This window comes from Tiliqua scincoides, chromosome 4 (assembly GCF_035046505.1).
Source record: "Tiliqua scincoides isolate rTilSci1 chromosome 4, rTilSci1.hap2, whole genome shotgun sequence".
Classification (NCBI taxonomy): Eukaryota; Metazoa; Chordata; class Lepidosauria; order Squamata; family Scincidae; genus Tiliqua; species Tiliqua scincoides.
The window spans coordinates 157,644,278-157,667,318 of NC_089824.1; the positions used below are offsets into that span (position 1 = coordinate 157,644,278).

The 23,041-nt window shown below is 44.2% G+C and overlaps 1 protein-coding gene across 1 annotated transcript in view; it reads left to right on the forward strand.

Moving 5' to 3' along the window:
* The window catches only part of FAF1 (Fas associated factor 1), a 255,313-nt gene that overhangs the window by 29,758 nt on the left and 202,514 nt on the right, over positions 1-23,041 (forward strand). The window contains exon 3 of the mRNA XM_066625992.1: positions 15,286-15,332. Within this exon, the coding sequence (XP_066482089.1) occupies positions 15,286-15,332 (47 nt within the window). The remainder of the gene's footprint in view (positions 1-15,285; positions 15,333-23,041) is intronic.

The window sequence follows — 23,041 nt, forward strand, 5'->3', positions numbered from 1 at the left end:
TATTGGCATCACTGCCAACTCTAACTGAGCTTGCTTGTGCTTAAGAGCTTCATGAGAAACAAATTCAGCAGCAGAATTTTTCTTCCTAACATTGAAATACAATGATGTCAAGTGTTTCACTGTTTGGTATTGCCTGTTATCCAGTTGATAAAGTTACGAGGGCTCTGACAGAAAAGAAAATGGCAATCCTAATGATTCTAATACTGATTTGAGAACTGGCAATATCTGTGATATTTCCTCCTCAAAGTGCACAGGATGGCTGAATTTTTTTGGCAGTGCCCTGTGTGCCAACTTCATACAGAATCTGGAGGCACTGGTCGACTTGATCTGTAGTGCTAAAATGAGTACTATCTAGTAATAGTTGCTTTGCTTGGGGGGGTGGGTGGGTTGGCCTGATGCCTTGGAATGCTTATTTAATCTGGCCTAGAGCATCAAGATGCCTTTTGAAATTATTTTTTAAATCTCCAGGTCTTTCAGCAAGGTGTACTTAGCAAAATATAATACAAACCAGAATGGTGGTAGTACTTTTTTGCTGCCTTGCTCTAGTCCTGTTTGTAATGAAATGGCATATTCAGTTAGTATGTGGTCTGCAATATACAGTGTTGGAACAGAGGTAAAGCTTCAGTTAGGCTTGGTGTCAGCATTATGAACGTAATGTAAGCAGCATGTGCACCCTTATCTAAATAGTAGTTGAAATTTCATTACTGCAGTAATGAACTCTTTCTACTTCTATTATCCTTGCACAGCTGCCAGCAAGAAATGCTGAGTCATCAAGTGAGCGGCGAGGCTAATAAATGTCAATTTCTTTTTATGAAGAAGCTACTCTATTTCTTGCAATAGAGAGTTCTTTGTACTCGTAGTCCACACAAAAGGCAGCACCTGAAAGTACAGAAAGAAGGTGCTTGGCAGTCTGTAACTCATATCTCCCCCATTTAGCGTTTCTCATCACAAATTCATATTTTCAGAGTACAGGGCTTAAACCTCAGCCTATGAAGGTGATTTTTTTTTTTTTTAAAACAACTTTATACCCTCATAGAGAGTGGAGTAAAATTGTTTCAAAAGCTATTCAATGTTTAAAACCTAGACTATATTTAAAATAACCTTCCAATTCAGAAACGAAACAATAATTATGCATGACTGGGAGAGTTGGTTGGTGAAGAAAGTGAATTGATTTGATGCCCATGCCTTTTGGAATGTAGAATTTTTGCATATATAATGACTACTTTCCCTACCCCATTATTTTTTCTGCTTGCAATTTTCTAGCTTCCTCTACTTTTTGTAAAACCTTTTAAGCTGTGACAATAAAGTAAATCAAAATCCTGTTTCTCTCTATTTATGAGGGTTATGTAGAAACACACTAACCTCCCAATCTGAGTTATGTTATTGGCAACCTTCAGTCTCGAAAGACTATGGTATCGCACTCTGAATGGTGGTTCTGGAACAGCGTCTAGTGTGGCTGAAAAGGCCGATTCGGGAGTGACAATCCCTTCCACACTGGGAGCAAGTGTAGTCTGTCCCTGGTCTGTCTCCCTGGCTATGGGCCTTCCTTCTTTGCCTCTTTGCCTCAGACTGTTGGCCAAGTGTCTCTTCAAACTGGGAAAGGCCATGCTGCACAGCCTGCCTCCAAGCGGGCCGCTCAGAGGCCAGGGTTTCCCACCTGTTGAGGTCCACTCCTAAGGCCTTCAGATCCCTCTTGCAGATGTCCTTGTATCGCAGCTGTGGTCTACCTGTAGGGCGCTTTCCTTGCACAAGTTCTCCATAGAGGAGATCCTTTGGGATCCGGCCATCATCCATTCTCACAACATGACCAAGCCAACGCAGGCGTCTCTGTTTCAGCAGTGCGTACATGCTAGGGATTCCAGCTCCTTCCAGGACTGTGTTGTTTGGAACTTTGTCCTGCCAGGTGATGCCGAGGATGCATCGGAGGCAGCACATGTGGAAAGCATTCAGTTTCCTCTCCTGTTGTGAGTGAAGAGTCCATGTCTCGCTGCAGTACAGAAGTGTACTCAGGACGCAAGCTCTGTAGACCTGGATCTTGGTATGTTCCGTCAGCTTCTTGTTGGACCAGACTCTCTTTGTGAGTCTGGAAAACATGGTAGCTGCTTTACTGATGCGCTTGTTTAGCTCGGTATCGAGAGAAAGAGTATCGGAGATCGTTGAGCCAAGGTACCCAAAGTCATGGACAACCTCCAGTTCATGCGCAGAGATTGTAATGCAGGGAGGTGAGTCCACATCCTGAACCATGACCTGTGTTTTCTTCAGGCTGATTGTCAGTCCAAAATCTTGGCAGGCCTTGCTAAAACGATCCATGAGCTGCTGGAGATCTTTGGCAGAGTGGGTAGTAACAGCTGCATCGTCGGCAAAGAGGAAGTCACGCAGATATTTCAGCTGGACTTTGGACTTTGCTCTCAGTCTGGAGAGGTTGAAGAGCTTTCCGTCTGATCTGGTCTGGAGATAGATGCCTTCTGTTGCAGTTCCAAAGGCCTGCTTCAGCAGGACAGCGAAGAAAATCCCAAACAAGGTTGGCGCAAGAACACAGCCCTGCTTCACTCCCCTTCAGATGTCAAAGGGGTCTGATGTGGAGCCATCGGAGACAACAGTGCCCTTCATGTCCTTGTGTAAAGACCTGATGATGCTGAGGAGCCTAGGTGGACATCCGATCTTGGGGAGAATCTTGAAGAGGCCGTCCCTGCTGACCAGGTCGAAAGCCTTCGTGAGATCTATGAAGGCTATAAAGAGTGGCTTTCGTTGTTCCCTGCATTTCTCCTGCAGTTGTCTAAGGGAGAATACCATATCAGTAGTGGACCTGTTGGCTCGGAATCCACACTGTGATTCTGGATAGACGCTCTCTGCAAGTACTTGGAGCCTCTTTAGTGCAACTCGGGCAAATAGCTTTCCTACTCTCTCCTAAGGAGAGAGATGCCGCGGTAGTTGTTGCAGTCACCCCTGTCACCTTTGTTCTTGTACAGCGTGATGATGTTTGCATCCCTCATGTCTTGAGGTACTCCACCTTCTCTCCAGCAGAGACAGAGAATTTCATGCAGCTCAGTGTCGATGATCTCTTTGCAGCACTTTAGGACTTCAGCAGGGATGCTGTCTTTTCCAGGTGCCTTGCCAAAGGCAAGGGAGTCCAGGGCCACGTGAAGTTCTTCTAGGGTTGGTTCACTGTCAAGCTCCACCAGCACAGGCAGGCACTCAATGTCGTTCAGCGCTTCTTCGGTGACTACATTTTCTCTGGAATATAGCTCAGAGTAGTGCTGTACCCAGCGTTCCATCTGCTGCGCCCGTTCCTGGATGACCTCGCCTGCGGCAGACTTCAGAGGAGCAATTTTCTTCTGTGTTGAACCTAGGGCCTGCTTGATACCATCATACATCCCCTTGATGTTGCCCGTGTCAGCTGCTATCTGTATCTCGGAACAGAGCTGGAGCCAGTAGTCGTTAGCACATCTCCTGGCAGTCTGTTGGACTTTGCTGCGAGCAGCTCCGAGGACCTGCAGGTTGCGCTCACTGGGACAGACCTTGTATGCTGCTTGAGCTCTCCTCTTTTCCTCAATGACTGGTGTCAACTCCTCGGAGTGGGCTTCAAACCATTCTGCCACCTTGTTGGTCTTCTTGCCGAATATGGACAAGGCGGTGTTGTAAACGGTATTCTTGAAATGTTCCCATCTGTTGGATGCATTTGCGTTGGCCGGGCCTGGAAGAGATTCCTCACGCGCTCGTGCAAATTGCTCCACTTTTCTCTGATTCTGGGTCTTGCTGGTATCAATGTGAAGTCTTCCTTCCTTTTTTGTGTGATACAGTCGCTTTGTTTGCAGTTTCACTCTGCTGCACACCAGGGAGTGGTCAGTGTCGCAGGCAGCACCCTGATAACTGCGTGTGATCTTGATGCTGGGAAGGCTGGAGCGTCTGGTGAGGATCAGGTCGAGCTGGTGCCAGTGCTTTGATCTTGGGTGTCTCCAAGAGACTCTATGTTGGGGCTTTGTGTTGAAGAACGTGTTGCTGACACAGAGACCGTGATGACAGCAAAACTCTAGCAGGCGTTGGCCATTTCCGTTTATCCTCCCAGTGCCGAAATGACCTAAGCAAGTGGGCCATGAACTGTTATCAGCACCAACCCTAGCATTGAAATCGCCGAGGATGAACAATGGCTCTTTTACAGGGATCTTCTTGATAGTGGTGGCCAGGTCATCATAGAATTTGTCTTTGGCTTCTGCGGGAGATGACAGAGTTGGTGCATAAGCACTGATGAGAGTGACAGGTCCTGCTGATGACTGGAGCTGCAGGGACAAAATTCTTTCACTTCCCACAGTAGGTGGGATGATGGATTTCAGCAGGGTATTTCTGACCGCAAAGCCAACGCCGTGTTCCCTGGTTTTGTTTGGTGGTTTTCCCTGCCAGAAAAATGAGAAATTTCTCTCCTTGACAGATCCGGAATCTGGCAGCCTCGTCTCTTGAAGGGTGACGATGTCCATCTGCAGTCTGCTCAGCTCCATGTCGATGACAGCTGTTTTACGTGCGTTGTCTATTTCTTGCAGGTCATCAGAGAAGCCAGGTGTCATTGTCCTAACATTCCAGGTGCCCAGCTTTAGGGCAGGAGTTTTCTGTTGCATGGTGCAGAGTTGTCGATCCGCTTGTCGGTTTTCACCCTAAACCCCATGCACCCCATGAGGTTAACGGACCGTGGTGGGGCAACACCTTACTGGCTGGGGACTGCCCAGCTTAAGGCGGGCGGTTGCCCAATGAGATGCAATGATCTCTCCCACTGTCGGAAGCAGCCCCTGGCGTCATGCTCTACGCCAATCGAGCAAAGACTTATAACCAGTAAACTGCTGCTTCCCGTGTTGTGCCGACGCCGTATGGCGAAGTTGGAGTTAAGAAATCTGAGTTAAGACTAGCAAATCAGTTCTTGAAATGGGGGGGATAGGGACATTCCAATGCCATTACTAAACATTGGATACCATTATGTTTTGATTTTGTAGCAACTTTCAATGTCTGGGAGTAGGCATCCTTACTTGGAAATTAATTTCTACTGAAGTTGATGGACTTACTTGCTAATAAATGGAGTTTGCTTATACAAAATGCTATTCTCAAGGCCTTTCCAAGAGTAAATATCTTTTAGATATAGCATCTTTTGGGGGTTCCAGACTGTATGTTGTTTTCATGGTGATAAACAGAGATTAAAGATACTCTTGCAGTACTCATGTTTTTTTTTATTTCATTGTTTATTGTATTTATATACTGCTGTTCTGCAAAAATACCCAAGGTAATTTATAATTTTTTTTATTAAAGTTGTCTCGGGCTGTTAGCAGTGGCATTCCCAGAAGAGAGGCATAGCGCTAGATTTTGCAGGACACCTCAACACACCCTTTAAGCTCCCCTTCTTTTGGAGCCATCATGGGCAGCTAGAGCAATGCGGAGGAGATGCCTCCATGTTGCTCTTACTGCCTGGAATGACTGTGACAGTGAGTGGGAGGGGCAGGTTACATGGCGCATTGAAGTGCCCTACAAAACCTAGTACTGTGCCCTCCTCTGGGAATGCCACTGGCTGTTAATGGTCTTTCTTCAGGAGCTGACGCCTTGACCTCTTGTCCTGACCTTCCTTCTTCTGCCTTTCCTGAAATCTTAAGCCGTGGAAAGGAGGAGAAAGGGAAGGGTAGGGAAACTGTAATCCCAAGCCCCAGTTCTGAATTTCTCCAGTTTTGGCCAATTTGTGAATCATGCCTGCCTCTGCAAGTAGCTTAAGAGAATGTGCACAAAAAGTAAACCAGTTTAAGCCCACTCTGGCCTCCCTGTAAATGGAATACTGGATGTAGGTAAATGCTGTATTGCATTGCTTGTGCATTCTGGAAGTATTCTTACATTTTTTAAAGAAATTTGTTTTTCTCCATTACGTAGAAAATATGATGAATTTCAAGGCGCAGGCTGTTTCATTCCAAGGCTGCTCAGCATTGGTTTAAATTTGAAAGAGATGATTACAAAACAAACGCAAAACAGAGACTTCAGAATATTGCCAATTACTAATGTACAGTAAAGTTCTAACTTTGATGGTGGCAGAAAAGCTATGCATATGGCAGGCAAGAAGCTGACTAGATTGACTCTTTTGATTGCCCTGGGACACTGTTTCTCAATATTTGTCTCCCTCTGTACCACTTTGTATGTTTCACATATTGAAAGTGATGATGTCTTCACTAGTTATTTCTAGATTGGATGGCCAGTCGCAATGTGATGAACACCTGTAAGAGGCTCAGGGTGGACGGGAAGGCTTTTTTGAGAGCTCGAAAAGCTCACACTGGTTAACTAAGCCTCCTCCTACTGCTTGTCACGTTGTACTGCTGGTCTTGCTGCCATGTGGCAGGGATCTGAGGGTCTCGCGCGTACCACCAAACACCACATCAAATACCACTGGTTGAAAAGTACCACTGGTGCCCTAGGACACCAGATATTTTCCACATTTTTTGCCACCCTTCTTCCAAGGAGCTCTGGGCGGTGCACATAGTTCCTTTCCTCCTATTGTCCTCACAACAACCCTGTAAAGTGAGTCTGAGATATAGTGACTGGACCAAGGTCACCCAGGAAGACTCATGGCTGAGTGCGGATTTGACCAAGAGATATGGTAAAGGAAGCTTTGCTTTTGCTCACTTGCTTAAAGACTACAGGTGTCCTTTTTTTCCTTATGTTACCAACACTGAATGATTAGACTGGGTGTCCCTATAGTAAGTTTATTTCTAGCAATGTACCAATGAATTCTAGCAATGAATTCAATCAATTCACTTGTTTGGTGTTCATGTGATGAACAGAAAAGGACCTATAAACTAGGCCAGAACTTCCAGTGATCTGAGAGTCTTGTCCATTAGGTCATCTCTTGAACTTAAATGTATCATAGGAAACTGTTGCCAAAAAAGTGAGGAGCTAATACCCAAGATTTAATTACCCGATGGAGCCATTGAAAAGCATTTTATGCTCCTGTTGAAAATTGAGCTATGTATCTTCAGTGGCTCAGCACAAGAAAGGAGACTTGTATTTTTACAGCTGAACTGAATAAACCTGAGCACTATTAATCTAGACTGCTACTGTTGGAGTGCTCCACCTTTTGCAATAAATATGCAATTATTTTAGTACCATTTTAACCAACATCTCTTTTTAAAAACATGTCATATTTGATGGCAGTCCCATTTCAGTTCCCATTGTGGCTTACATAAAATTATTAAATCATTTTATCATAATTTGTGAAATCCTAAATGAAGTGAACCCTCACTTTGATAGACCTCAATTCAACAGACTTTGAAAATAACAATTTTCAATGTTTGTAGAAGGCCTATAAACTCTGCCTTTACAGAGCTGCTGAGGGAGCTATGTAAGGTAAGGTCTAATGTCAGAAGGGGTTCTGGAGCAGACCTTTCCTAATTTTGAAGTCTCCCTTGATGCTTGCACTGGTGCTGCTGTTCATTTTCTTGTCCTCGAACAGGTCTCTCTAGGAATAGAGAGTTCCCAAGAAGTGGAACTAACCTCCCATTCCTATAGCAGCATCAAGAATAGAGATATCTCTCCATTCCTAGAGTGCCCTGCTTGAGGGTGGAAAAGAGAGTGACAGTTCTTTTTTCAGTGCCAAGGGAGTCTTGGAAAGTAGGTAAGCCTGTCCCTGAGCTCCCTCTCACACTTACCTACCTTGGGGCACAAGCCTAAGCAGGTCTACTCAGAAGTAAGTCCTATTGTGTTCAATGAGACTTACTCCCAGGAAAGTGAGGTTAGAACTGCAGCCTTGGAGAGTTCATTTGGTGCTACTGCTCATCTCTCCACCTGGTCACTGTAGAAATGGAGACATACCTCTGTTCCTAGAGGGCCTTTTTGGTGAGTGGAGAAAAGTGGTAGCCCTGAGGGAGCTTTCTAAGATAGGGTAAGGGGGTGTCTGAATTTAATGGACTTTCAGCATTAGTGGACATCCCTTCCCTCCATCCGTCTGTTAAAGCAAGGGTTCATTGTAAAACAATGCATAATATCAAAACATAAAAATATGTAGCAAGATACTGTAAACTCAACTATGTGGTCAAAATGCTACCAATGAACCGCCAGATGGAAAAGAATCAGGTGGTAAAATGCTAACAGTATGAGAGCCAAATGAGCCTACACATGAATTTACTTGTGCGTAAACATAGTTTGATTTTTGTTTCAAGACTTTTCAAGGTCTTTCCCGAGAGTAAACATCTTTTAGATGTGGCATTCTCATGGAGGTTGCCTATGATGTACTGTTTTCATGGTGATAGAGCTGAGGATGTAGGCAATGCTCAAATGTTCATTCTTGCATTTGTTTACTTTGATTCTGCAAGAATACACAGGGCAGTTTACAATTTAAATTGGAGTCTCCAAATCTGACCTGGGGGCCAGTTGTAGCCCGCGGTGATCCTCTATCCAGTCTCTGGCCAGTCTCTGGTCCCCTCAACCAAACACAACTGAAGCTGTGCTCCAGTCACATCTGGAGAGTGTTCAGAAGGCCTAAAAACATAACTTCCTGGTTTTCCTGAAAACTGGAAACAACTTTTTGTGCCTTCAGAAAGAGAAGACTTTCTGAAGGTCAGGGAGCCTCCCTGGCCCTCAGAACACACTCCAGGTGTTTCCTGTAATGTGCTGGTTCTGAGGTATTTACTCCTATACATTTAAATAAGTTGTTTGTGGGGTGGGGGAATGGAAGTATATTTAAGTGTGTGCTTTATTTTTTGTGATGTATATTGGTGCTTGGAGAAATCCTGCAAATTTGAGCCCATTTATTCATCTAAGTGGATATTCATCATGTGGATATTATAGATCTGGACTTTCAGAAGACGTTTGACATGGTCCCTCACCGAAGGCTGCTGAGAACTCCACAGTCAGGGTATTAGAGGGCAGGTCCTGTTGAGGACTGGTTAGGAGGTCCAGGAAGCAGAAAGTGGGTGTCAGTGGACAATTTTCACAATGGAGAGAGGTGGATAGTGGAGTGCCCCAAGGATCTGTTCTGGCACTGTTAATAAATGACCTGGAGACAGGGTTAAGCAGCGAGATGGCCAAGTTTGCAGACGACACCAAACTTTTCTGAGTGGTGAAGACCAGAAGAGATTGTGAAGAGCTCCAGAAGGATCTCTCCAAACTGGGAGACTGGGCAACAAAATGGCAGATGTGTTTCAATGTAAGTGTAAAGTCATGCACATTGGGGCAAAGAATCAAAATTTTACGTATAGGCTAATGGGTTCTAAGCTGTCTGAGACAGATCAGGAGAGAGATCTTGGGGCGCTGGTGGACAGCTTGATGAAAGTGTCGACCCAATGTGTGACAGCAGTGAAGAGGGCTAATTCCATGCTTGAGGTCATTAGGAAAGGCATTGAGAATAAGACAGCTAATATTGTAATGCCATTGTACAAATCGATCGTAAGGCCACACCTGGGGTATTGTGTCCAGTTCTGGTCGCTGCATCTCAAAAAGGATATAGTGGAGATAGAAAGGTGCAAAAGAGAGCAACCAAAATGATTACTGGGCTGGGGCATCTTCCCTATGAGGAAAGGCTACAATGTTTGGGCCTCTTCAGTCTCGAAAAGAGGCGCCTGAGGGGGACATGATTGAGACATACAAAATCATGCAGGGGATGGACAGAGTGGATAGAGAGACGCTCTTTTCCCTCTCACAACACCAGAACCTGGGGACATCCACGAAAGTTGAGTGTTGGGAGAGTTAGGACAGACAGAAGAAAACATTTCTTTACCCAACATGTAATTACTTTGGGTAACTCCTTGCCACAGGATGTAGTGATGGCATCTGGCCTGGATGCCTTTAAGAGGGATTGAACAAATTTCTGGAGAAAAAGTTCATTACGAGTTACAAGTCTTGGTAGGTATGTGCAAGGTAGAGGTAGGCTGCCTCTGATTGCCTGATGCAGGGGAGGGCACCAGGATGCAGGTTGTGTCTGTTATCTTGTGTGTTCCCTCGGGCATTTGGTGGGCCACTGTGAGATACAGGAAGCAGAACTAGATGGGCCCTTGGCCTGATCCAGCGGGGCTCTTCTTATGTTCTTATGTTCCAACTCTATTTTTTTAAATTTTATATTTAAATTTTTCTTTTTCTGGCCTTCTACATCATACCAGATATTTTATGTGGCCCTCTGGCCGAAAAGTTTGGAGATCACTGATTTAAAATATTAAAACTTAAAAAATTATAAAAGATGAAAAAAAAACAGAGTAGGCAATTGTCAAAGGAAAGATAGGTATACATTTATAGCAATATTTATTATCTTGATTCTGCCTTTCCTGGGTGTTCAGTCTTTACGACATCCATCTAAGGTAGTCCAGTACAGGTTGTCCCTTGTTATCCACAGGAGTGCAGGAGCCCCCAGTGGTTAAAAAAATCAGTGGATACCAAAGCAGTGGAAAAATAGCTTTAAAGACCCACTTTCGGGTTTCTTGCTCCTCTATTGTTGCCTCAGAATGCATTGGTTTAAACACTGTACCACATTCAGCCACTAGATGAGAATGGAATGAAATTATAATTAATTAACAATGTGAGGGTAGAATATAGGATTTTGGTGCTTTTCCCCCTTGTTACAAGGCATTTAAAAGTGGACTTCTGTATCAGTGGTGAGTCAAATCAGTGGATACTGAGGTTCCACCTATTATGATTCCTATATTATGCACAAGGGAAGGATCAAGGTTAGATAATTGTTCCATGCCTAACATTTCTTAGAATAGTGAGTTCAAATGAGCGAGTTCAAAATGAGATTTTGACAGTACACCAGCTGTGTATGGGAATGATTTGTCAGTAATTCTAATTAGAAACTGAATAGGGCCCAATAAACCCTATAATGATGCAGTTTAAAGGGGAACAATAATATTTGAGTATATTGAGCACATAAAAGGGAGAATTGCTTCTTCCATATCTGTTGTAGGTTTTAGTCTGAACTTATTTCACTAGTTTTTTTTTTTCTCCTTTGGATACTTTCTTTTGCCTGATAAAGAGACACAAACGTTTGCAGCATATTTAAATTAGTGGATGACTCAGGAATAGACAGCATTTCACAAGTTCTGTGTGTTTTGATTTTTCTGTGTGAGCCACCACCATTTTGAGCCTTTGAGGCTATACTGGTTTTGAGGGAGTGAAAAAAATATTTTGCCTATATAGTTTGTAGTATGAATTGCCAGTTTGAAAAAGCATCTGGAGATGTAAAAACTCAAATACAGTAATTAATTTCTAGTATGGGGCTAATAATTGAATTTTTATCCTGACATTCCTTCAAGGACCCCATTGCCCCTGATTTATTCTCATGACATCCTAATGAGATAGGTTAGGCTGAGTGAGAGTAACTGGCCCCGAACTGCCCAGTGAACCTCATGGCTGAGTGGGGTTTGAACCTGAGTCTTCCCTGTCCAGCATTCTATCCAGTAGATCCCACTGTCTCCAAGTGTACTAAATGGGAACTCTTGAAATGGCCTCTATGGTGACTTGAGGTTTTTGCTGTCCTATCTGACCAGAACAATCTCTGTGTCTCTTCCTAAATGACTAACCTAGGACTCAGTTGCATAGGACTGTCCTACATTATCTCAGCAATACTGAAAGTAAACTGTATGTTGTGCTTTGAACATGCAAAAAGTATTATGTTGTTTTATGACTGAAATAGAAATTTGATGGGTTTATCTTTCTAGGATCAGAAATGTTATGGCACAGAAGCATTGTATGTTGGCATTGTTCTGTTCTCTGTGGTCTGTGAGCTATCTAAGTGGGCCTTGGCCCTCCCATATGCACTGCAGAATGGAAAGGGCCACTGCCGGATGAGAAGAGGTGTTCTATGTATTTGTAGGGGTTGGATGCATCTTCTTTCCTAGGAAGGCCATGAAGGGCCAGTACTCAATGTACTGTTCTGTCAGTAACATTTCTATTGTATCCTTCCTCCAAGGAGCCGGAAGGGTTGTATGTGTCGTACAGTATATGGTCCCAAGGTGATATCTCAACCACCTCTTGATAAGGCCCAACTGCTTAGCATAGACTGAAATCCAGCTGCTTTGGACCATTTTCACTATATTCAACAGTTTAAGTTCCAGGACCCATCTTTAACCTCAGAGTATACCATGTGATATTCATTCATTCATTTTACTGTGTGTTTGTTTGACTTTCACCTGTCCTTTCACCTGTCCTTAGGGTGATCAATTACAAAGAAAGACAGAACTGTGAGATTTTAAACATTGTATAGAAAGAGAACATTTTTGCAAGTGCAACTTGCTATGAAGAGCTGAAAAATCCACATTTACCAATATACTGTATAATCATTTACACACTAGTAAGATATAAAGGAACTCTGTCATCTGCATCTATTTATCACTTCTCTCCCTCTCTCTGTTTTTTTTTCCAGCTTCTTTTAAAAAATGAAAACAGAAACTCAAAGAAAATTGTGGCCTAACTAACCTTAGGTGTATGAGTGTATGAGTTACTTGTGGGTTTCGACCCACAAACTGAAGAACAATATTCTAGGGAAATCTGTTTAATTCTGTTGTTGTCAATCTTGCCCTCTGTGTGTGGCTTACAACTTGCTATAAGTTGAAGATGCAGTTCATTGAATTTTCTTGTAAAGACTACATTTTCTCCAATATGCCATTCTACAGTCTTAACTGTTAGGAGTTGTCCAGATTGTAAACCTTCAGCAGAGATCTTCTAAGTGTTCTGTACGTTGGAGATTCCTTACATTAATTGTATGGTTTATGTGGAAAAATGCTTGCTCTGATATTGACAGTATATCAGTGCGTTGGGTGGGACAAATGCTGTCCAGGTTCACGTCACATGGAGCCATGGTTTGTTTGTAATTATGGTAAGTTTGATTGTCTTAACCAAGGCTTCAAAGTGTCTATCATTTATTTCTGGATTCAGTCATTACTTAAAACTGTGGTTTGAAGTTGGCTTGTTAGAGCCCAATCCTGAGCTCCTGTGGTGCACGGCTGTGGTGGCACAGAAAACTGCTGCTGCCGCATCCTGCGCACCTCAGGCAGCCGCGGGTGGCACCTTGGGAGAAGGGAACTTTCATCCCCTTCCCCCAGGTAAGGGAAGTAGCTCGTCAATGGGGCTACTTGATTCACTGCCAACCGAAAGGTCAGTGGTGAGGGAAGAGCCTTCATGTCGGGCGGTGCTTCCCTCCCTCCCCCCAGCACGCCTCCCCAGAACTCCTCCTCCCTGCCTCTCCCCATGCCTCTGCTTACCTTACCTCGTCTCGGCGGTCTATGTGACTGCTGAGCAGTGGAGCTCGGGTACCCGCTTGGTGCTAGTCTGGCGGTAAGCCTCACAAATGTGCCTTATGGCACATTTGCAACAGTGCGTGCTAGTGGGTGGTGAGCCGGCACGCCGAGCCCAGGATTGGATGTTAGACTTAACTGTGGTTCAGGGTTATGCCTAAACCAAGAATCCTGATTTTTCATAGGCTCTGCTCTTGCAGTGCTGGTATCTCTGGGGACACCAGTTTAGATCTGCTGTTTAAAAGGACATATTCTCCCTGGACTGAAAATTGATCTCGCTTGTGCTCTAGCTGAACATTTCCTGCCTTCTCTGTCAGCCTATCAACATGTCTCCCCCTTGCAGTGAAATGCATAGGCAGGCATCCTCCCTGCTTAGCTATCCCTCTTGTCACACAAACAAAAGTAAAGAGATCAAACGTATTGTTACCAAAAGGGCTGTTTTGTTTAGGGGAATTAGTATACTACCCTTTTTGGAGCTTTAGGGCCACAGGCTGGATAAACAAGACAGCGTAATGCAGAGAAATTCCTTTTTTAGCTGAAGGAGGAGACTGGGAGAAAGATGACTTCTAATAAAAGATTATAATTTTATTACAAAAGCACAAAGGTAAATATAATGCACATTTCTTGGCTCTAGTACTTGAAAAGTGTACCTAGCTTATGGTGGTTGCATGTGACATGTATTTGGTGCATCCGAGGAAATTAGGAAAAGGGAAATTTGTAGGAAAGGATTTTAGGGGTCCCTGGTCTGCTAAACCCCGTTGCTAACTAAAGATGGGGAGAGAAGCGGAGAAATAGGTGGGAAAGAAAGAGGGGAAAGAGTTCCAGAACGCAAAATAGTTACCTGTCCTGAGGAGCAGATGGATGGGGGAGGGAAGTCCTGGGAGGAGGACCTCTGCCTTGGAGGGGCAGCCAGAGAGATAGATCACATGGCTGGAGCCCTCTCTTAAAAGGGTTTTTTTGTGACCAGCCCAGATGGGCTGGACGCTGAGCTGGGGGAAAACTGCCACCCACCAGGGTGTTTGAGGTCAGGATGTCCCTTATCAGCATATCAGCAAAATTCAATGGGTCTAATGGCTGGCTTCCCTGGCTGGGGAAACTTACAATACGCAGTGATTGATTTAAACAATACAACCATAGGAGACACTTAAGCAACGATTTACTCTTTAGACTTTGTTGCTAAAGTCTTTGTTGCTGTGTGCATGGAGAGGTGGAGGTTGTGTAAACTTGTGACTTTTACCAGGGTTTTTGGAAATTGGGCCTGTGAGAAGTTTGGCCTATAACCAGATATAAAATCACAACTTAAAAGGAAAAAGGGGATTTTCACGTAACAGTATCTCATCCTAAGTCCTAGTTTTTCAGTCAAAAAAATTTCAAGTGGTTGACTTGTCAGTAGAAGTTGTTGGAAGAAATCCAGAAACATCTGTACTCTTTTAATGGATCCATAGCAGGAAAGGTCAAGAAACAGTTAACTTCTCTTGGAAGTGGGAGAGAAGTAGATCTGGGCTTTATACTTCCCACTTGACTGTAGGCAGAGTAGGCAGAAACGTCCAAAGAAGCTAGTGATCAGCTTGGAGTGTCCCCTTTCTTCTCTTAACCAGTGGAAGGAGTGTAACTGACAAGGCAGCACTTTACTTACAGCAGGGAAGAACTGTTGGGCTTGGGATTTCATGAAGGTACTTCATGAGAGGAGAGGTGGAGGGGCAGAGCCAAAACAAGCCAGAAAAAGTCAGAATTTTGTGATAAAGCAAGATTGACACCACAAATTATTAAACAAACCACAGTTAAAATAAGCCATGGCTCTGCATTTCATCTGAACTAACCCTCTTTCTCCCACAGTCTGATTTGCTCCCCTGAAGTACCATTTTTGTAAATGTGTTTTAATTGAATGGAGGAGTGAGTAGTTTGATTTAACGATTGGAAGATGTCAAGGTAACTTAGGAAACATGTCAATCCTATTTAAATGAGCTTTCTTACTTTATGGCAACATTTCACTTTGTAGAAATATACTAAAAGGAATATCTGACAGATTTAATGCTGTTTGTTTTGTTTGCAGGCAGCTATAAATGGTGTTATACCAACGGAAAATGGCATTTTACAAAGGTAAGTGAAGAATTTTCTTGTGATTATGTTAGAAAGGCAGCCCAGCCCTATCCCCCCTGCCACTCCACAGCATGCAGCTGCACCAACGGAGTGTGTGAGACATGCTGTTTTGAGGGGGACAATCAGGTGGCCAGAGAGAAGAAAGGGAAAACCTGTTTTACTTACCTCCCAGTAGACTGCCTAATCACCTATTGGTCTCTGTGGACCCATGCCAGCTATTTTGCTGGTGTATGTCTGAGGAGAGGAAAGGGGCGGGGTGGCTTGGAAAATGGGGGATAGGATTTGGCGTGTCCTTTTACTCCTGACATCCAGCTCATCCAGACTTCTCCCTACCCCTTCCGCCTGCCCTCCACTGCCCCACCCCAAACTGCATAAGAACTACATCCTCCACAACCTTATTTGGGGCACTGGAGCATCTTGGCAATTCTGATGTGAGTGTGCCATTTCCACCAGTGTCTCTGTCGTGCACCATGGCAGTACAATGCTTGTGCCGTGGCAATGTCATTTATGACAGTGGATTGATAGCATAAATGGCCGATAAAATTGGCAGTAAGAAAGATTAGGCTGGTGTGCCAGCTGTGGCTATATTTGAGTCAGGTGGGTCCAACCAGTGTTCCATGTCTTGAAAACGACCAGATTAGACTATTATATCACATTTTATAATGGGTTGCCCCTAAAAGGCTGTCTGGAAACTGAAGCATGTGGAGAATGCGGTGGCCCTTGTGGTGGGCAGGTTTTGGTGGTTTGATTCTGCAGAGCCACTGCTTTGGCAGCTGCATTGACTGCCAGTTCATTTTTGAGCACAATTCAGAGTGCTGGTTTTGACTATTTAAAACACCTTTTGGTTTGAGGCATCTAAAGGGCTGCCTTCTGTGTCAACTGGCTCACACTCTAAGGTCCTCAGAGGGGGCCCTACTGCATGTGATATCTTTGGCTGAGGCCAGCTTGATGGCCACAAGGGGCAGTGGCGTCACTAGGGTTTGCGTCACCTGGTGCAGGAGGCCAGCGCTTCACCCCCCTGCAGTGGGCGGGGCAAAACTCCAGGTGGTGGGCGTGGTGATCTACCATCGCCTCGCCCCCACTGGTTTTTTGGCTGTACCTTTTGATAGACTAAAGATATGTCAATGCAGTTTGTTTCATCACATTCTGCATGAAATTATACATTGATTGATATATAACATGATGGTATATTTTTGCAAACTGTGATTTTAGTGATTTTGGTCACTAGTGGTGTCACCTCCCCCCTCCCCCCGGGTGTCAACTTACTAGCACCCTATTGGAGCAGTTCTCGAACTTTTAGCACTGGAACCCACTTTTTAGAATGACAATCTGTCCAGGACCCATCATAAAGCAAATTAAAATAAATAATTATAAATAAATTAAAGCAAAATAAATAAATAAGGGAGAGCCAGCCCTGTTCCACCAAGTGAATTTTTTCTGTAGCCTGCCTTCAATAACACCCCCTAAAAAAGCATCAGTAAGAATTTCACCCCTACCCAGTACCCAGTTCAATTTAAGTTCTTATATTTCAAGCATAACACTATCAGAACCCACCTGGCTTTACAAGTCTGAGAGCCCAATCCTATGCCTGTCTACTCAGAAGTAAGTCCCATTATAGTCAGTGGGGCTTACTCCCAGGAATGTGTGGATAGGATTGCAGCCTAAAACAGAAAAAAAATTCACCTTACCCTGTCAAGCCTCTGTTTCATTCTTTTTATGGGGGGGGGGGCTGCCTTCTGGAGCATTTGTTGAGCTCCAATTGCATCAAATCAGGACCATTCTGGTGGCTTCACATTTCCCTTTGCCTGACCTGCCCAGGAGCCAAGGCACGTTTGCTTACTCATGAGTAAATGCGACCATGTGGCTTAGTTTCACTTTCTATAGGGCTCAGTACATTAGCCTGCTTGGAGGGAGGGACCTTCTTCTGGGGTGTTTTTTGGGGGCTACATTCATTGGATCAGGACCATTCTGGTGTTGTGGAATTCCTCTCAGCCTGCCCTTTCAGACGGATGAAGGCACGTTCACCTACTCGCGAGTAAACATGTGATATGGCTTGGTTTCACTTTCCATTGGGCTCCATGCATTTTTTTTGCCAATAACTTTTGATAGAAAGGTGATATTTCACTCCCGTTTTTTGTATTGCATTCAGCTCTGACACTGACACCACTGACAAGGGGTAGGACCTTCTCTTTAGTGGCGCCTCAACTTTGGAACTGCCTTCTGGGTTAAGATCAACACCCTGTCTGTTAGCTTTCTGGTGGGGACCAAAGACATTCCTTTTCTATTTAGTGTTTCCCACTAAACTGGTGTTTCCCACTAGCTACTGTTCAATTACAGTAAAGTAATTGCTATGTTTTTATCATCTGCCTCCACTTTTACTGCTCTGCTGTTTTTAGTGCTTTAATTCTGCTGTTTTTAGTTATTATGAATGTTTGCTTTTATTGTATTTTATCCTTTGTTTTAATTGCCTTGGATGACCCATTTTTGTGGGAGGAAAGGCAGGATATCAATATTTTAAATAAAGACTAAGGGCACAATCCTAACCAGGTCTATGCAGAAGTAAGTCCTATTTTGTTCAATGGGACTTACTCTCAGGAAAGTGTGGTTAGGATTGCAGCCTTAGAATCACAACATCTATTCCAGGGTGAATGGGTATTTTATCACTGGCCAACACTGCAACTTGTAATGTCTAAGTAATGTCAAAGTCTAAAATGTCTTTTTAGGGCTCAAAGCTTCCATTTGTGCAGTTGAAAGAGAGAGAACTGAAATTTTATGCCTTAATTTCTATATTCAGCTAAGTCCCTATTTAAATCTTGGAAGTACTTTCGTGTTTTAAATGGCTGAAAGTGAGTTCTGGTAAAAAATTACATGCTACCATAATTCCCCAAGTCAAAACTTGTCTGCCTGCATTCAATCTTTTTGCATGTTCAAGTGTGGGTCAGTGAATAGATGTTGGTAATATTTATAGTATATGTAATTTAATACATGATCAAGTGCTCCAAGAGAACAAACATAATATTTAGCCTTTTAAAACTTCACTGTACTTTCACTATAAAGTAACGCGAGCTCCTTACTTAAAAAAACAAAAAAAACAAAAACCTTCAAAACAGACCTTTCAGATCTTGAACTGATATCTCCATTTTACCCATAAACCAGTATCTAAAAGGCCTTAAATGACAGTCCACTTGTACACTGGGCTTTTTAGGCCTCCCACTTTTATGATAAGTCACTTCCTTTCCCATCCCCCTGCTAATTGCCACTGCCAAAAGTTGGCACTCAGTGTGGCATGACCACAGATCTATTTGCCAGCTTGCTGGGATGTCAGAAATGACAGGAATCAGCTCCTGAGCAGCTGGAGGGGTTTCTTCTTCTGATTGACTGTTTCCTTATCCCTGTGCAAGTTAAGTATGACTGTCTCTCTCCCAGGGTATTACACATAGTAGAAGTCTCAGGGCTAGAGGTGAAGTTGGTGGCAACCACGAATAGTGGCTGGCTAGAAAGCCAAGACATTTGTAGGCCCCCTGGCATGACTGTAAAGTTGCAGCTGCATGGAAAAATTGGCACCCCATTCATGCTAAAGCACCTTTGGCATGAGGGCAGGCCTGTCTGGGTCCCAGTCATCATGGCTGGCAGAGGATGAGAGCAACTGATGATTTTTTTTTTTAATCGTGGTGAAATCGTGCTTAAGCTTGTGAGTGAAACCATATCTCCCATGTCTCAATGTTTAATCACTGGGCCATACTAACTCTAAAGTTGCACAGTAGGCAGCTGACCTTTTTGTGAAAGGGCTGATGGTCATGTTATAGCTCAGCTCCTGAAACTCCTTCACCCTGATCCAGGAGGGATGAATCTAAACTGAAATTTACTGTGACATGCTGGTTACCTATTTGGATGTCCTGCATGCAAAAAGGTATTGTGTGCAGAGAAAACTCTGCATCCAGCAGCTGGTGTGTGTATAGTGGGGGGGGGGGGGGCTTGCACTCTTCTCCTTCAGTGTGTGCCTGCATTGTCAAATAGTTGGATCAGTGCGGTTTGGGGATAGGAAGGCAGACTCTAGAAGGCCCCCTTTCCGCTTCTTTCCATCTGTAAAAACTAATAACACTGGCCATCTGTTTGGCAGAAGAGACCTGCATGCAGCCCACTCTGGCATGCAAAGATCGCCAAGTCCAGGCAATATTTTTTTGCATGAAAATGTATACACCTAAACAAAGCACATCCATTGTTTGTCATAGCTTCTGAAACCACTCGTGGCTTCAGAGTTGAGAATTGCTCTTTGTTCTTTCTGATTAATGAGAAGGAAAAGAGGCCTCTGTATGAAAGAATCGTAGTGCTCTATTATTTCTCCCCCCCCTCCACAATTTGGAATGCAGAATGATGGGAATTATCCTAGCAGACAGTAAGGGATGGAAAACATTCTGATACTGAAACATTTTAGATGTGTAAGCAGTGTGGTCACTATGCAGCAAGTCTAATTTGGCAGCAAATAATTTTTAAGAGGATGATTTCTGTTTTTATTTTGTGCTGAGAGTTGGGGAAACCTTTTATAGGAAGTCAGTTTCTTAAAAAATAGACATGAGCACACATTTCAAATGTTCAGGTTATAATTCAGATAGTAAGGCTCTAATGGCTCATAATTGCCACTGAAATTTTCTCTTCTTAAATGCTGCGCGTGCATTGTGTTCACAAGATTAAAACAAAATACAGTACAGGTCCAGCCTTGTTATACACGGATTTGACTCAACACGAATGGCCCCTGCAAATGAGAAGGAATGTACTGATCCCTGGAGAAGGGGAAAAATGCATCCCTTTAAAATCACAGTTTAAAAAACTGCTTTTTACTGTTGCAGAGAGACAGTCATACAAGTGATACAGGTATAACCTAAGTATCCACAGATTTTTCCATCTCAAAGCTGATGAGAAGGGCCCTTTGAATTAAAGGAAAACAGTCTTTAATAGTACCAGAGAGGGCAGCCAGCTGACAATCCATCAGTCATTCTCTCTGCAGACTTCACTCCTCCCTTCCTCCTGAGCAGGTGAAAGAGCTAAATGCCAGCGATTATCACCTCCTAATACTGTTGTCTTCGATGGCTCCACATCAGACCCTTTTGACATCTGAAGCGGAGTGAAGCAGGGCTGTGTTCTTGCACCAACCTTGTTTGGGATTTTCTTTGCTGTCCTGCTGAAGCAGGCCTTTGGAACTGCAACAGAAGGCATCTATCTCCAGACCAGATCAGACGGAAAGCTCTTCAACCTCTCCAGACTGAGAGCAAAATCCAAAGTCCAGCTGAAATGTCTGCGTGACTTCCTCTTTGCCGACGATGCAGCTGTCACTACCCACTCTGCCAAAGATCTCCAGCAGCTCATGGATCGTTTTAGCAAGGCCTGCCAAGATTTTGGACTGACAATCAGCCTGAAGAAAACACAGGTCATGGTTCAGGATGTGGACTCACCTCCCTGCATTACAATCTCTGAGCATGAACTGGAGGTTGTCCATGACTTTGTGTACCTTGGCTCAACGATCTCCGACACTCTTTCTCTCGATACCGAGCTAAACAAGCGCATCGGTAAAGCAGCTACCACGTTTTCCAGACTCACAAAGAGAGTCTGGTCCAACAAGAAGCTGACGGAACATACCAAGATCCAGGTCTACAGAGCTTGCGTCCTGAGTACACTTCTGTACTGCAGCGAGTCATGGACTCTTCGCTCACAACAGGAGAGGAAACTGAGCACTTTCCACATGCGCTGCCTCCGACGCATCCTCGGCATCACCTGGCAGGACAAAGTTCCAAACAACACAGTCCTGGAACGTGCTGGAATCCCTAGCATGTATTCACTGCTGAAACAGAGATGCCTGCGTTGGCTTGGTCATGTCGTGAGAATGGATGATGGCCGGATCCCAAAGGATCTCCTCTATGGAGAACTTGTGCAAGGAAAGCGCCCTACAGGTAGACCACAGCTGCGATACAAGGACATCTGCAAGAGGGATCTGAAGGCCTTAGGGATGGACCTCAACAAGTGGGAAACCCTGGCCTCTGAGCGGCCCGCTTGGAGGCAGGCTGTGCAGCATGGCCTTTCCCAGTTTGAAGAGACACTTTGCCAACAGTCTGAGGCTAAGAGGCAAAGAAGGAAGGCCCATAGCCAGGGAGACAGACCAGGGACAGACTGCACTTGCTCCCGGTGTGGAAGGGATTGTCACTCCTGGATTGGCCTTTTCAGCCACACTAGACGCTGTGCCAGAACCACCTTTCAGAGCGCGATACCATAGTCTTTCGAGACTGAAGGTTGCCAATACAGATCACCTCCTATCACCTCCTCAGTTCTTTCCCCCTTGCTGGGGTTCTGGTGAAGGGAGGGATAACTGCCTCCTAGCAAAACCTAGGTGCCTGGAGACAGACTGATTTCCTCTGTGTGCATTTCAAAAGGTCAGCAAATCTGTTTTAAATCACCAGAGCAAAGAAACTTTGTTTTTTAAATTGATTTGCTATAGTGCATTTTTTGCCATCCACATGAGTTCTTGGAATGGAACCCTCGGGAATATTGAGTCTCGACCTGTATATGAAAAATGCAATTTGCAATCATATTTAGAAAAATAAATCCTGCTAATTTCTGACTAAATGCTTGCCCAAATAAAAATACCTTATTTTGACTGCCCAATCCTAACTCACACACCCCAACTGATGCAGCACCCCCCCATAGTGCCCCCTGGAGTATGCAGTATAGGGGAGCAGTCCTGGAGATCTCCTCTGGATATGGGAAGATTTGTTCCCTTGCTCCGGAGGTAAGCCTTTGCTGATAGAATGGGTCTACTTTGAACTGTGCTAGCGCTATTGCTAGTAGAAGTCTGAGTGAACCTGGGAAGGAAATAGGATATCGGCAGCACAGCCGCCACCAATACTGTCCCCTTCTTAGCCTTGATCTGCCCTGGTCTCTGTCCCTTTCCTTTCATTCCCTAGCCCGCTCTGCAAACCTCCACTTTGCACCAGCCTCTCTGTGTTGACTTACTTGTGCTGGGCTCCTTGGTGGGCCCCTGGTGTACAGCCACTTGCCAATTGTGGTGGTGACCCGGCCATGCTGTATCGCATGTTGCCTTTTGCAATAGCCATAGAGCATACTGCATCACTGGAACACAGTTTCTGGCAGTGTAGCAGACTGATAAGATTCAACCCTCAATGGATTGGGGGGGGGGAATTCCTAGATTAGGAAAAACACCTCTGTTTGTGCCCTTGCCACCACATTCTGATCACTGGAATATTGTCAAAGTTGTGATTTGAAATACCCTGGAGATCCTAAAGGGGCAAAGGGAAGTAGCCTCCTTCTTTGAGTGCCACCTTCTGTGAATTTTTTAGGCTTTACAGAATGTCACTTAATCTTTCTTGGAAGAAAACAGGAAGCCAGCGTAGCTCTGAAAGTAGTGGTCTGTTGTTTTTATTTTTCACATTTTTATACCACCCTTCCTCCAAGGAGCTCAGGTTAGCATACGTGGTTCCTTTCCTCCTTTTGTTCTGATAACCACCCTGTGAGATAGGTGAGCTGAGAGATGGTGATTGGCCCAAGGTCAAGATCAAATGATCTCCAAGGCATATTACAATAGATTAAACTGTACAAGGCTATATTACAAAGCTACAGTAGAATAGATACTTCGGAAATCACAGGTATATGGAAGAAGAATTGGTCTTTTCCAATCAGCCTCCCGAATTGGCCTTTTCAGC